This window comes from Aotus nancymaae, unplaced genomic scaffold (assembly GCF_030222135.1).
Source record: "Aotus nancymaae isolate 86718 unplaced genomic scaffold, 86718_ANA_hifiasm-v0.15.2.pri h1tg000079l, whole genome shotgun sequence".
Classification (NCBI taxonomy): domain Eukaryota; kingdom Metazoa; phylum Chordata; class Mammalia; order Primates; family Aotidae; genus Aotus; species Aotus nancymaae.
This window is the reverse complement of record NW_026988494.1, coordinates 21,611,207-21,626,654: the sequence shown is the minus strand read 5'-3', so window position 1 is coordinate 21,626,654 and position 15,448 is coordinate 21,611,207. Positions and strand designations below refer to the sequence as shown.

The window sequence follows — 15,448 nt, the reverse complement described above, 5'->3', positions numbered from 1 at the left end:
AATTGAATTACCTTGGAAATAAACACCATTTAAACATTTCTGCTCTCACCTACTTTTCCAAATAGCAAAATACATAATGTACTATTTCTGCTCCAAACTTGTAAAAATAAGTCTTTTATTTTTATTTTTTGCCAGAACCTTAAATCTCTTGTAGCTCTCTTGATCCTCAGAGGTAAGGAAAACCAACCAAAATTTAAATGGCTGGTGTCCTCTATCAATTTTTGAAAGCTGGACAAATGTAGCTTAGGAAATTTAGATAAATAGAGCAAAGAATGGAATGCTGGAAATGCATGGGAAACAAAGTGACTCTTCATAGAACCAAATAAAAGCCTTCCATTAGAAACTAAAATATCAATGGTTTTATATACTATATGCATATATGGAGAGAGAGACAGAGAGACAGAGAGAGAGAGAGAGAGAGAGAGAAAGAAGTAAAACCCAAAGGAGAACAAACAGCAAATAAATGAAAATTAGAAGCAAAAATGAACACAACACCAACCCCAAATTTTTCTGCTACTCAGTTTACCTTGTAGGCTGCACTGTTACCCAGAGCCTTTAGAAAACCTACATGATGAATATTTGATTCCTGATACATAATTTATTATTTTTAAGTCCGCCAATATCATGATATATTTTGTGCAATTAAGAAATTCACTTTAGTTACATGGTCAATAAGTACTTTAGTACTTGTGCTACCTATGCGAAATAGCAAAGATAGTGTGAAGCAATGCAAACATGTATGTGAGTAATTAAGACGCTTATTTTACGTGACCAGTAAGTACTTTAGTGCTAGTACTACCTCCATGCAAAATAGCAAATACAGTGTGAAGCAATGCAAACGTGAAACTCACTTTACACATGGCTAGTAAGTACTTGAGTCCTAGTGCTATCTGTGCAAAATAGCAAATACAGTGTGGAGCAATGCAAACAGGTATGCAAAATTTTTGGCTCTACACTAAATCTGGCTTCATGCTTATCTATATTAAAAAAGAATTGTAGCAGGGCACAGTGGCTCATGCCTGTAATCCCAACACTTTGGGAGGCCAAAGTGGGCAGATCACAAGGTCAAGAGATTGAGACCATCCTGGCCAACATGGTGAAACACCGTTTCTACTAAAAATACAAAAAAATTAGCTGGGCGCATGCCTGTAGTCCCAGCTACTCAGGAGGCTGAGACAGGAGAATTACTTGAACCCAGGAGGGGGAGGTTGCAGTGAGCCAAGATTGTGCCACTGCACTCCAGCCTGTAGACAGAGGGAGACTCCATCTTAAAAAAAAAAAAAAAGCCAAACTGCCAATGCATTTCTTTACAGTATTTCTTATTTTATCTTTATCAAGACTAAGAGCTTTAACTAGGAAAATGTTAATTAGCCAAATTTCTCCAATCTTCTATCAGGTTTTAAAGAATATTTTATTATCTAAACTGTTTCAGCTTTCTATTTCTCTGTATGTGCATGAAAAGAGACACACAGAGAAACAGAAAAAAACTACATGTAATTTACACAGACTATCTATGACATGCCTGGGCTTTCCATACAGTCCCAGATTTTTTTCTTTTCCTCCTTCTCTTCTTTAAATAACCAGTCATTTTACTCTAGGACAAAAAAATTACCATACAAGATCTTTTCTCATACAAAATTATTATCTTTTCTGTGTAACTTTCTTTACCAAAAATACATCTTCATATTTATAATTTTCTTTACATCTCTCTTCCTACAAACTGGTTTCTTACTACCTTGTTTCATAAATCATCTTTTTCAAGTCCATAATTTGAATTAACTTTTAGTTAACTTCTGAATTAGACAAAATTATTTTTCTCATTAATAACACATCTTTTTTGGCCTGTTTTATACACACAATTACATATTAACTATAATTTTTATTTGTAGTAACCTTAAATTTTACTGAAACCCTAGAAAGCAAGAAATCTTGATATTAGCATATTAGCATAGAAATCAGATATTAACATTTTATAGATGAAAACTATTCTGGCCAAATGGGGTGGCTTACCTGAGGCCAGGAATTCAAGACCAACCTGACCAAGATGGTGAAACCCTGTCTTTACAGAAAATACAAAAATTAGCTGAGTGTGGTGGCACATACTTGTAATCCCAGCTGCTTGGGAGGCTGAGACAGGAGAATCGCTTGAACCCAGAAGGTGGAGGTTGCGGTGAGCCAAGAGTGCACCTCTGAACTCCAGCCTGGGTGACAGAGGGAGACTCCACCTCAAAAAAGAAAAGAAAAGAAAACAAAACAATTCCACAATTTTTTGGACTGTATTTCCTTGTATTTATAACTTTCATAGTTGGAAATGACTCAGATATCCAATGATGAACATCAAAAGTAATTTAAAGATTTTTAGTTACATGAAAAGTTTACTTAAAACATGTATTCCATTTACATTTACTCAGTTCTTTCATTAAGTTTATCCAGATTGCTTCTGAAAATTGAGATACTATACACCATCATTTAAAGTTAGTTATTTCCTTGTTAATCTTTTTTTTTTTTGAGACGGAGTCTTGCTCTGTCACCCAGGCTGGAGTGCAGTGACATGATCTCGGCTCACTTTAACCCTATAACCTCTGCCTCCTAGGTTCATGAGATTCTCCTGCCTCAGCCTCCCGAGTACCTGGGATTACGGGCACCTGCCACCACACCCAGCTAATTTTTGTATTTTTAGTAGAAACAGGATCTCACCATCTTGGCCAGGCAGGCCTCAAACTCCTGACCTCGTGATCAACCTCCCAAAGTGCAGGGATTACAGGCGTGACCCACCGTGCCCTGCCAATCATTTTTTTAATAGCCAGTGACCAGCAGGTGCTCACAAGAGCTTCAAAGTTAAATATATAGGTATTTTCACCAATAACTCAGAAGATTCAACTGTTCATTAAATTAATCTTACTCAGCAAAAAACTGACTCAAAGATCATTTGGTTTTGGTTGGATTTAAAGTCTTACAATTTTTTTGTGCCACTGATACCTCAAAATATCTAGCAGAGACAAATATAAAACCCAGACAAAAAGGTATGCTGACAATTCTGGAGACACTTCTTTTTTTTTTTAATTTTACCAATAATTTTAAAGCCAGCTTGTTTAGTAAGGATTTACTTAAGTCACATGAACTTGAAAATTGCTTGGACTGACTGACTTAATTTACGAGCACTCTTTTACCTATAAGTCAATTTGGTAGACACAACATGTAATTTAATGATAATAAATGTACAGTCTGGGCGCAGTGGCTTACACCTATAATCCCAGCACTTTGTGGGGAGGCTGAGGCGGGCGGATCACAAGGTCAGGAGTTTGAGATCAGCCTGACCAACATGATGAAACCCTGTCTGTACTAAAAATACAAAAATTAGCCAGGTGTGGTGGTACATGCCTGTAATCCCAGCTACTCAGGAGGCTGAGGCAGGAGAATCACTTGAACCCAGGAGGTAGAGGTTTCAGTGAGCTAAGATACTGCAACTGCACTCCAGCCTGGGCAACAGCAAGACTCCGTCACAAATAATGATAATAATAGTATAAATGTACATACACATAAACACGTCTAGACCTATACACACAAGACACAAAGACCCAATAGCTTTTACCTTTGAACTCTGGCCATGAGAGAGCAATATAAACTCACCAGTCTACAAATATGCTCACATAGCTGAACTTTGCTAGTCCCAATAGGTAATGCAGTGAAGGTGTGAACCACATTTTAGGTAAAGCAGTTTCCATGGCAGTTTGGTTTTTAAGGGCCAAACCTCCTCAGACTCCAAAGAACACTGGGGTCAAACAGCATTACAGAGAACACCTAGAAACAACTAACCTGGCCCAACCCTGCTTAGAACAGCAACGTAAGAGCCTCAATACAGGGAACTCCTTCCCACTTTCTCATTCAGCAGCAAACTCCAGTTTCCAAACAACTGGGGGCCAAACAGTATTATACAGTAATACCAAGTCTGCTGAATTCTAGTTTCCCATGAGTCTACCAAACACATACAGGTAATCCCCAAAACACAATCGAACTGCTGCAACACCAGACAAGCCCCAGAGTGTCCAAACTGAAATAGTCAGGGTGCTTCGTTGGGCTTGATCAACCTGCCAACAGAATTTTCTTCTTTTCTTTTTTTTTTTTTTTTGAGATGGAGTGTTGCTCAGGCTGGAGTGCAGTGGCAAGATCTCAGCTCATTGTGACCTCTGCCTCCTGCGTTCAACCGATTCTCCTGCCTCAGCCTCCCGAGTAGCTGGGACTACGGGTGCACGCCACCATGCCCAACTAATTTTTGTATTTTTAGTAGAACGAGGTTTCACCATGTTGGCCAGGATGGTCTCGATATCTTGATCTCGTGATCTGCCTGCCTTGGCCTCCCAAAGTGCTGGGATTACAGGCATGAGCCACCACGCCCAGCCAAAATTTTCTTTCAAATTTCTCAAATCCAGAGGAACCAGTCCTGCTGTCTGGTACCCACGAAAGACACTCACTTTCTCCGACACAACACACAATTACAGACAAAACCCCAAGAGTATCCAAACTGAAAAAGTCAGGGTGCTTCCTTCTCACAGTCACCTGGGCCTGTTCAACCTGCAAATGAAAATTCCTTTACAAATTTCCCAAATTGAGAAAAGCAGAACCTGTGTCTGAGCCCAAAAAGCACAATCACTTATCCAGATGCAAATATCAAATTTCAAAGGCAGTTCTTCTGGGGTAATCAGGAATGTGGTTGGGGCCAGCTGCAGTGGGACCACAGAGAGACTGAAACTCACCTCCAGTCAAAATTAGGGGGGCAACTGCTTAGGAGGGCTTCTGAGACTCCTTGGCCATGGCAGTAGAGCCATGAGCAACACTTCCCCAGTCAGGGAACCAAAATCTGTTACCAAAACACCAGTGGTTTAGTCTAGGTCTTGCTGCTCGCTGCACAGAAAGCCAGTCATTGAGATGAGTGTTGCCAAGACCGCTTAACAGGTGCTGCAGCAGAGGAGATGGGAGCTCAGTCTCAAATCCATCTCCCTGACCCACTAAAACTAGGGGTTTATGTAGCAGGCAAGAAATGTAACAATGTGTAAGAAGTAGGAACTAGGATGCAGCAAGGAAACAATCAAGATGAATGAGGGGTCCCTCATCCCATCACTGTCTGGATGTAGTCATCTGGTGGGTTTCAGTTCTTTGATACTTTTTTTGAGAGGCCTGAAGGTCTTTCCTGAGGAAGTAACTCAGATAAAATAAATGTAAGTTTCAAGCAGTTAAAGACCAGAAGGGTCAATCTCTATGTTTATCAAAAAAACAAAAAGCAAACCAAAAAACCTTTCTATGGGATAATTGGGTCAGTTTCAGTTTTTGTATATTGATTGCATATTAAATTATATTTTACATATATTCAGTACCATACATTAAAATGAATGTCACTTGTTTCATTTTATGTTCTTTAAATGAGGCTGTTAGAAAACAGCCTGGTATTCCTGGTCCCTTCCATCCCTGTGGATGGTGGTGTGCACACACATCTCATTCCATTTAATACCTGGTAGTCCTGAGATGTGGGCAGGGTTGCTCTGTCTTCAGGTTCATTTCTTGCTCAGGGTCTGATTGCCCCCACCTAGCTCTGCCCCAACCTCAGGGAATGAGACTGAGCTGAGTGTAAACAGAGGTCCCCTGCCCCAGACCCTGCGCTTTTCGCAAATGCAGAAGTGGCCGCCCTGGGACCTACTCCCATGGCAAGTGCAGCCCAGGCAGCCTCCCTCCTCTGAGCTCTCATTGTAGCCACGCTCTCTCGCTTCCTTGAGCTCTCACTCATTTTGCTTTCTGCCTCTGTAGCATCCATCTATCCTCCCCAGGTGGGTTCTCAGCCCTCTCTGAGGACAGATTCTCTGGTGACCTTGATGCCCCTCTGCGCCTTGGGTGCCAGGGAGGCTGGGCAGTGTGAGTGGGCCCCTGTGGATGGGAGGCGGGTGGACAATGAAGCTACAGGTTTGCCCATGCAGGGGGCTCTCCAGGTTCTCCCCTTGGGTTCTGGGCTTGATGTGGGATCCTCTGCCCCTTCTGCACTGAGTCCCAACTCACCTGGCTCTCTCTGTGGCTTTTTCCACCCAGCTCTGAGGCAGTGCTTCCACCACTTTACAGACAACGTGCCCTTTAACTCATGGGACCAGCTCATGAGGCAGCTGGACCTCACGGAAAATGAGATCTGTGTGGCCAGAGCTGAGGCAGCAGGCCCAAGGGATGCCTTGTACGTAATGTTGACGAAATGGGTCAACAAAACTGGACGGAACGCCTCTATCCACGCCCTGCTGAATGCCTTGGAGATGCTGGGAGAGAGACATGCAAAGGAGAGGACTCAGGACCTCCTGGTGAACTCTGGAAAGTTCATCTACCAGGAAGATGGCACAGGTGCTGCCCATGTCTCGGAAAAAGTCTCTATTTACTAGAGGTTTCCTCTTAGGTGTTAATACTTATTAGGTTTTTTAAACGTTTATTTAAAATAAATACTTAGCTGGGTGCAGTGGCTCACGCCTGTAATCCCAGCACTTTGGGAGGCTGAGCGGGGGTGGATCACCTTAGGTCAGGAGTTCAAGACCAGCCTGGACAACATGGTGAAACCCCATCTTTACAAAAACAAAACCAAAAACCAGGTATGGTGGCCTGCACCTGCAATCCCAGCTACTCAGGAGGCTAAGGCAGGAGAATTGCTTGAGACCAGGGAGTGGAGGTTGCAGCGAGCCAAGATTGCACCACTGCACTCCAGCCTGGGCGGCAGATTAAGACTCCATCTCAAAAGAAAAAAAAGGAAAAGCAAATCCATCTGATCTCCTGGAGCTGGGACACTCTTCTTCTTCTGCCTGTGAACATCAGAACTCTTGGATCTTTACCCCTTGGACTCCAGGGCTTACACCAGTGGCCCCCTCGAGGTTCTAAGAACTTTGCCCTTGACCTGAGAATTACACCATTGGCTTCCTTGGGTCTCAGGCTTTTGGACTGAATTGAGCCCTGCTTCTAGCATTCCAGGGTCTCTACTGTGCAGATGGGCTGTCGTGGAACTTCTCAAGTTCCTTATCACATGCATTAATTCCTCCAATAAGTCCCATCTCATATACAGTCGTTTGCCTCATAACAACATTTCAGTCAAGGGAACAGCATATAAGATGGTGGCCATGCAGTAAGCTAAGGTTAATTTATTAATTATGTGTTTACCTTGAGTTCAAGTCACAATTGAAGTACATGTACATTTGGAGATTTGGATGTTTCTGTATAAAAGTACTTTTTTTGGAGGTGTAAGCTCTCATCCTAAACAAATGTGTTATTTGGTACCTATGCAAAGATTTAGTTAAGGAAGAAAATAATTGCTCCCATAAATGAAGTATTTTCTTAGAAAAATGGGAGCTTACCTAAACGTTTTTCAAGTTCACCCTGATCTGAGATAATCTTTAGTAAATAAAAAGGTAGTTGAAGTTTCTTGGTTTAATTAAAACAGACAAATCTTCAGATTTGTCAACACTTACAGTGCACACGTACAACTACCTGGATTTACTAATGAAAACACTTAACGTGTTTAAGATCCTAAAACTGTATATTCAACTAAGGAACAAAATGTACAAGGAAAAGATCAATTTCTTGATGTACGTGAAACACGAGAAGGAAAAAGAATTGAAAAGAGCCACATACTTTCAATTTGTGGTTATTTGTATTTTTTAAATATTTTTATGGTTTTTATGTGTTATGTGATGCTTGTATCTTTTTGATACGATGTTTATAAGATGTCTATTTTTAAGAATTTTTTATATCTAATATTTGGTAACTTAAAAATCTAAGTTAAATGACGGTTATTTGTATTAGTCTGTTTTCTTTTGCTATAAGTGAATACCTCAGAGTGGGGAGTGGGTAATTTCAAAGGAAAACAAATTCACGTGTTATGTTTTGTGGGGCTAGGAAGTCCGAGGACAAAGGGCCAAATCTAGGGAGGGCCTTCTTGCTGATAGGGTCTGATACAGTTTGGATCTGTGGCCCCACAAAAGTCTCATGTTGAATTGTAGTCCCCAGTGTTGGAGGTGGGCCTGGTAGAGGTGATTGGATCATGAGGGCAGGTTTCTCATAAACAGTTTAACACCATTCTTCTTGGGACTGTCCTTGTCACAGTGAGTGAGTTCTCATGAGATCTGGTTGTTAAAAAATGTGTGGCACCTCCCCACTCTCCCTCCTGCTCTGGCCATGTGAAGTGCTGTCTCTCCCTTTGCCTTCTGCTGTGATTCTAACTGTCCTGAGGCCTCCCCAGAAGCCAAGCAGATGCCAGCCTCATGCTTCCTGTACAGCTTGTGGACCTGTGAGCCCAATAAACCTCTTTTCTTTATAAGTCACCCAGTGTCAGGTAATAATATCTAGCAATATGAGAACAGACTAGTGCAGGGTCTCTCTGCAGAGTCCCAAGTTGGTGCAGGGCATTATATGGCAAGGGGACACACTAAGAAACAAACGGGCTTTTGTAAGAGAGCCACACTGTATTAGTCTGTTTTGCATTGCTATAAAGAAATACCTGAGCCTGAGTAATTCATAAAGAAATGACAGTTAATTAGCTCATGGTTCTGCAAGCTGTACAGAAAGCAGAGCAACTTCTGCTTCTAGGAGGCCTCAGGAAGCCTCCGATCATGGCAGAAAGAAAAGGGGGAGTGAGCTGTCTCACGTGGCCACAGCAGGAGGTAGAGAGAGGGGGAGGTGCCATGAACTTTTAAACAACGACGGGCTTGGTGGCTCACGCCTGTAATCCCAGCACTTTGGGAGGCCGAAGCAGGCGGATCACGAGATCAAGAGATCAAGACCATCCTGGCCAACATGGTGAAACCCCATCTCTACTAAAATACACAAGGTAGTGGGGTGTGGTGGTGCGCGCCTGTAGTCCCAGCTACCTGGGAGACAGAGACCAGGCCCTACCTCCAACACTTGGGATTGCAGTTCAACACACAGATCCAAACCCTATCATGCACAGATTATAACTATTCCACATCCATGACAACCCATTAATCTGTGAAGGATTAATCTGTTCATGAAGGCAGGTCCCTCAAGATGAAATCGTATCTTATAGCTCCTACTTCTTAGTACTGTTCAGTGGGGATTTCATTTTAATATGATTTTCAGAGCAGGAAAACATTCAAGCCATAGCAATATGTATCGAATATCTAGATCATTTCTAAATATTAATATGATACTGAAATATTTATTGTTGAACATAAATTTAGAACTTGTTAACTTTGGCTACCTATTACAGAAGAAAAAAAGGTATTTGTGGCCTATTAAACATTTCCTCTGCCATTTCCTGTCCTGTGTCATAGGACAATTTTCCAATTGTTCTAGGAATCATGTTTCTAGAAATTATGAAATTGTGGACTTGCAAACTTGGAAGAAAACAGTTCATGATTGCACATTTTCTAGTTTTCTAGTGTTTACTAGAAATTAAAGTCACTAAGAGTTAACAATTCGTATTAATTAACTAGATTGGCTGGACAAGGTGGCTCACACCTGTAATCCCAGCACTTTGGGAGGCCAAGGCGTGCAGATCAAGGTCAGGAGATCAAGACCATCCTGGCCAACATGGTGAAACCCCATCTCTACTAAAAATACAAAAATTAGTTGGGCGTGGCCACATGCACCTGTAATCCCAGCTACTCGGAAGGGTGAGGCTGGAGAATTGCTTGACCCTAGGAGGCGGAGGCTGCAGTGAGCTGAGATTGCACCACCACTGCACTACAGCCTGGGTGACAGAGTGAGACTCCGTCTCAAAAAAAAAAAAAAAAATTAACCAAATTAGTGTAATTAGAATTTCTAGAAGTTATAGGAAAAGTGACATTTTATGCAAAGCATAACAGAAAAATAAGATGTATTTTTTCTTCGAAATCTGTGAAATATACCGGCTGGGTGTGGTGGCTCATGCCTGTAATTCCAGCACTTTGGGAAGCTGAGGCGGTGGCTCACCTGAACTCAGGAGTTCGAGACCAACCTGGCCAACATGTTGAAACCATGTCTGTACTAAAAATACAAAAATTAGCCAGAAATGGAGGTGGGCATCTGTAATCCCAGCTACTCGGGAGGGTGAGGTGGGAGAATTGCTTGAACCCAGGAGGTGGAGGGTGCAGTGAGCCAATATTGTACAACTGCACTCCAGCCTGTGTGACACAGTGAGACTCTGTCGAAAAAAGCAAAAACAAATAAAAAACTATGAGACAGAAAAGATGGGTGTTTGTTAAAAATAAAAAATACACATATTGTTTTAGTTTGGAAGTTATTCAAATGTTGTTTCAGAATGAATCAATTAATAACATAAAACGGAATGGATATTGTCTTAGTCTGTTTTGTGCTACTATAACAGAACACCCGAGACTGGGCGATTTAGTTAAATATGGAGATTTATTTTTCACTGCTCCAGAGGCTTGGAAGTCCAAGGTCAAGGGGCCCATATCTGTCGAGAGCCTTCTTGTGGCCTCATCACCTGGTGAAAGGTGGAGGGACAAGAGGGCATGCATGGGAGGAAGGGAAAGCGTGCAAGAGGGGGCCAAACTCACTTTTATAACAAATCTACTTCTGCAATAACGAACCCACTCCCACAATAATGTATTAATCCATGCATGTGGGAAGTACCCTTTTGATATAATCATTTCTTAAAGGTCCCACCTCCCCACACTGTTGCATTTGGGATTAAGTTTCCAACACACAAACTTTGTGGGGGCGGAGGAACACGTGCAAACTACAGCAGAAATAAAAAGTTGAAAGAGGAGAAACGAGAGAATCATACGTGTTCAAGTTGACTAAATGGAATGAATTTATTATATGACTTTTAAAAATAAGCCTAAATATTGAGAGTGAACTGATACAAAACTAGAATTTGAATTTCTCTGTTAAAAGGACAAAATAGACCAGGTGTGGTGGCTCACGCCTATAATCCCAGCACTTTTGGAGGCCGAGGTGTGTGGGTGGGTCACCTGAGGTCAGGAGTTTGAGATCAGCCTCGCCAACATGGCGAAACCCCGTGTCTACTAAAAATACAAAAATTGGCTGGGTGTGGTGGCAGGTGACTGTAATCCCCAGCTACTCGGGAGGCTGAGGAAGGAGAATCGCTTGAACCTGGGAAGTGGAGTTTGCAGTGAGCCAAGATCTCGCCATTGCACTCCAGCCTGGGCGAAAGAGCAAGATTCTGTTTTAAAAAAACAAACAAAGAAAAACAAGGACAAAATGGGTTTTCTTTTTTGCTTTACTTAGAAAAAAGAACTATGAAAGGTTTTGTTTTACCTATTAAATAATCTGCTTTAGGAACAAAAATGTTACGGCTTTTCAAAATAATTTTCCATGCTTCATATTGTCCTTTATTAGGTCTTTGGTTACTGAAGAAAAGTGGATTGCTCAAGCAATCCTCCTGCCTTGACACAAAGTGCTGGGATTACAGGCATGAGTCGCTCTGCTCCACCAATCCCCCGTCTTAAAACTTGAGAAAATTGGCTGGGAGAGGTGGCTCATGCCTTTGGGAGGCCGAGGAGGGTGGGTCATGAAGTCAGGAGATGGAGACTATCCTGGAATTACAGGCGCATACCATCACACCCAGCTATTTTTTTTTTTTTTTTTTTTTTTTTTGTATTTTTAGTAGAGATGGGGTTTCACCATGTTGAAACCCGGTCTCTAATAAAATACAGAAAATTAACTGGGCGTGGTGGCGCGCACCTGTAGTCCAGCTACTCGGGAGGCTGAGGTGGGGGAATCACTTGACTCTGGGAGACGGAGGTTGCAGTGAGCCAAGATCATGCTACTGCCCTCCAGCCTGGTGAAAGAGCAAGACTCCGTCTCAAAAAAAAAAAAAAAAAACCAAAAAACAAAAAAAAAAGAAACCTGAGAAAAGTACGCTTTTCTTATCTGTGTTCTGGAAACTCATATCGTCCTTACTGGGTCTTTGGTTACTGAAGAAAAGGGGATTGCTCAAGCAATCCTCTAGCCTTGACTCACAAAGGGCTGGGATTACAGGCATGAGTCACTCTGCCCTGCCGATCCTCTGTCTTAAAACTTGAGAAAGTTGCTCTACTGCAAAGTTTGCCCTCCGGCTGCCTGGTGCCTGGGAAGCTGGGGCACCCTCCTGCGCCGGGGCTGCCGCTCCCACCCCTCCGACCCCCACAGTCGGGCTCCTCCAGGCTGGGCTTGTGGCCGCAGCGCTTTTGAAATCTTCCCCCATCGATCGCAGAAACTCGCTGCTTGGCCCCCAGGAGAGCAACTCGTCGGAACGATGTGGAAGGTGTCAGCTCTGCTCTTCGTTCTGGGGACCGCGTCGCTCTGGGTCCTGGCAGAAGGAGCCAGCTCGGGCCAGCCAGAAGATGACATTGAGACTCCAGGTACAGAAGGCAGCGTTGTGATGCCAGGTGGGTGCCAAAGATGATGATGTGGTGACCCCAGGAGCTGGCGAAGACCTCTCTACGGCTGGCTTGACAACTCTGGTGGCAACGAGTGTCAAGAGTGTGACCGACATTGGCCCCGAGGATCTGCCAACTCCAGAAAGCACAGCAAACCCCAAAGAAGGAAGTCCGAGCACCACAACCTCAAACGTGGCAACCAGTTACTCCAGGGAGAAAGTGGATGGAGAGACACAGATGACAGTTGACAAAGATGGTTTGGCAACCGTGACCCTGGTTGGAATTATAGTTGGGGTCTTACTAGCCATTGACTTCATTGGTGGAATCATCGTAGTGGTTATGCGCAAAATGTCGGGAAGGTATTCGCCCTAAAGAGCTGAAGGGTTACACCCTGCTGCCAACACACTGAAAAATGACCGTTTCTGTTCCTCTGCGCCCCGTCCCTGAGCTTGTGGGAGAATAAGATCCGTGGAACGCTTGCCCACTCCATTCAGAATCCGTGGTGATCTCTCTGCTTGCCAAAGTAACCGAAGGAAAGGCGGTTCACCAGGCCTGGCTCCTCTAAATATTTGCCTTTCAAACATGTTTTCGAATCTACATTCTATAAAAGATGATTCGAAAGACAAAATTCGTAGAAAATGGAGCAAAACTATATAAACTGCTTTGTAAAAAGACTGGACCATTGGATCGATGTTAGATGCTGTAATCACGTGTCTCCGTCTGACCATTCTCTGTTATTGTTAAAATGCAAAGGAATCTGGAAATATTTATAACCACGGAGTCCTTGGATCCAGTGCCATGTCAGTAAATAGCACCAGCCTTTTTGCAATTGCTGATCTGTTGAAATGTACACATTCCGGTCTAGTTTGATCTATCTTTTAAAGCCTGATGTATACCACATAATCAAGTAGAAAATCTCAACTTGGATAATGCTTGATAAGCAACTGCCTTTAGTTGGTCCAGATTAATCATTTCAAAGACATCCATCTTAGAACACAAGCAGGAAGTCTATAGTCTCAAAGGCCCTTTGTTTCTCCCAAGTAGGCCACGGGCAGCCTTAGACTTGGCTTTACCCAAATCCTTCTCCAGCCATGACTTGGTGACTCCCAGACTTGCCCCCTCCACTTCCCTCGGATGATGGGGAGCCTTCCCTCCTTCCAGTGATGCATATCCTTCAGATTGGCTGCTTTGTTCTGGGATATGGATATCTCAGCCTGGACACTGAGGATGTTTAATGGTGCTAGAGGCTCAAGCGTTTTCAAAAGCAAGAGCCAGCCCCCATGCAGAACAAAATCCTATCTGAGCCTCTGGTATGAAAAATAAAATCTGCCACTTACATAAAAAAAAAAAAAAAAACTTGAGAAAGTTACATTATTCTTATCTGAGTTTCCTTTCCAGGAAACCAGCCAACAGTTCTCCCAGATAGTATCCAGGAGCTGAAACTTCCTGAGATCACTGCATCTGGACAGTGAGATACCAGATCCCACACCAGTCATGATTGTCTAGTCAACCACCTGCTTCCTGTTGATCTTCTCTTCTTTACCCCTCCCTAAATCGTATTTTTCTACACACGGTAACATTTCCACCCCGATATATAAACCTCTAATTTTTTTGCTGTGTCACCCAGGCTGGAGTGCAGTGGCGTGTTCTCGGCTCACTGAAACCTCCACCTCCCGGGTTTAAGCGATTCTCCTGACTCAGCCTCCCAAGTAGCTGGGACTACAGGCACTCATGCCAGGCTAATTTTTGTATTTTTAGTAGAGGCAGGGTTTCACCATGTTGACCAAGCTGGTCTCTAACTCCTGACCTCGTGATCTGCCCACCTTGGCCTCCCAAAGTGCTGGGATTACAGGTATGTGCCACCGCATCTGGTCAAATCTCATTTTTACTGGGTTAGGGATGTGGGCTTAATATTGATCTCTCATCTCTTTGATACTTTATAGTTATGAAGAGTCTATTTTGTCAGTCTTGTGACTTCTCTTTTAATTTTAATGTTGATCAGTTGGAGCCTAAATTCCAAAAAGTGGGGGAAGGTACGGTGAGGCATGTCACATCCCCACTTCCTGTCATGGGCTCAGCGAGTGTTCCTGTCTTGGGCTCAGTCCCTTTCGGATTTCCTTTGGCCAAGAGAAGGTCCATTCAATCTGTCAGGGGACTTAGAATTTTATTTTATTTTTTAGTTTATACTTCCTCCTTTTTGGTCAAGGTATGCCAGAGGAGTATCGATAGCCAAGCTTTTATTTTGTTCCATATCAGTGCCAGGATGGTGTGGCTACCTGCCCCGAGTCCATCACGTCCCTCAGGATCCTTGTGGCCAAGGGATTGAGTCAAAAGACTTGCAGGCAATTATACATTCTAGTCCAAATGGGAAAGAAGATGGGCAAGCACTCGTTAACTTTAAAACCCCTTTTAAGCGGTTTTCAGAGCCAAAAAGCAAAAGTCAAAAGGCAAGGTTATAAAATTGACTTATCTACCAATTCTACACATTGAGCTACTATAATCATGGCTGGTAGCAATCAGCTATACACAAAACAAGCATTTTGTTTAGCTGTTGAGACATCTGTGTCTGTCCTTGATGTGGAGGCTATGAACTAATTTTATCCCTCAAGAGCGGCCCTTAAAATCTCACATGTATGCCTCTTCCGTGATAGTCCCTGGGTCTGGAGGAAAAGAATAATTTTAAATTCTGGAGGTAAAACAAAATATAAAGAATTAGCAATTTTTTTTTTTTTTTTTTTTTTTTTTTGAGATGGAGTCTCGATCTGTCACCAGGATGGAGTGCAGTGGCACAATCTCGGCTCGCTGCAACCTCTGCCTCCTGTGTTCAAGTGATTCTCATGCCTCAGCCTCCCGAGTAGCTGGGATTATAGGTGCGCACCATCACACCCAGCTAATTTTAGTATTTTTAGTAGAGATGGGATTTCACCATGTTGGCCAAGAGGGTCTCAATCTCCTGACCTTGTGATTCGTCCGCCTCGGCCTCCCAAAGTGCTGGGATTACAGGCATGAGCCAGCATACCCAGCCAAGAATTAGCAATGTTTTAAACAAAAAGCTCATAAGCCCTGCCTGGTTCAGAGAATGACAGGAAAGG

The 15,448-nt window shown here is 43.0% G+C and overlaps 1 protein-coding gene and 1 pseudogene across 1 annotated transcript in view; both read left to right on the top strand.

Moving 5' to 3' along the window:
* The window catches only part of TNFRSF10A (TNF receptor superfamily member 10a), a 34,138-nt gene extending 26,337 nt beyond the window's left edge, over positions 1 to 7,801 (top strand). The window contains exon 11 of the mRNA XM_064368768.1: positions 6,076 to 7,801. Coding sequence (XP_064224838.1) covers positions 6,076 to 6,410 — 335 coding nt within the window. The 3' untranslated portion in view covers positions 6,411 to 7,801. The remainder of the gene's footprint in view (positions 1 to 6,075) is intronic.
* A 4,431-nt stretch (positions 7,802 to 12,232) lies between these two features.
* Positions 12,233 to 13,372, top strand: LOC105705303 (podoplanin-like; annotated as a pseudogene).
* The last annotated feature ends 2,076 nt before the right edge of the window (positions 13,373 to 15,448 follow it).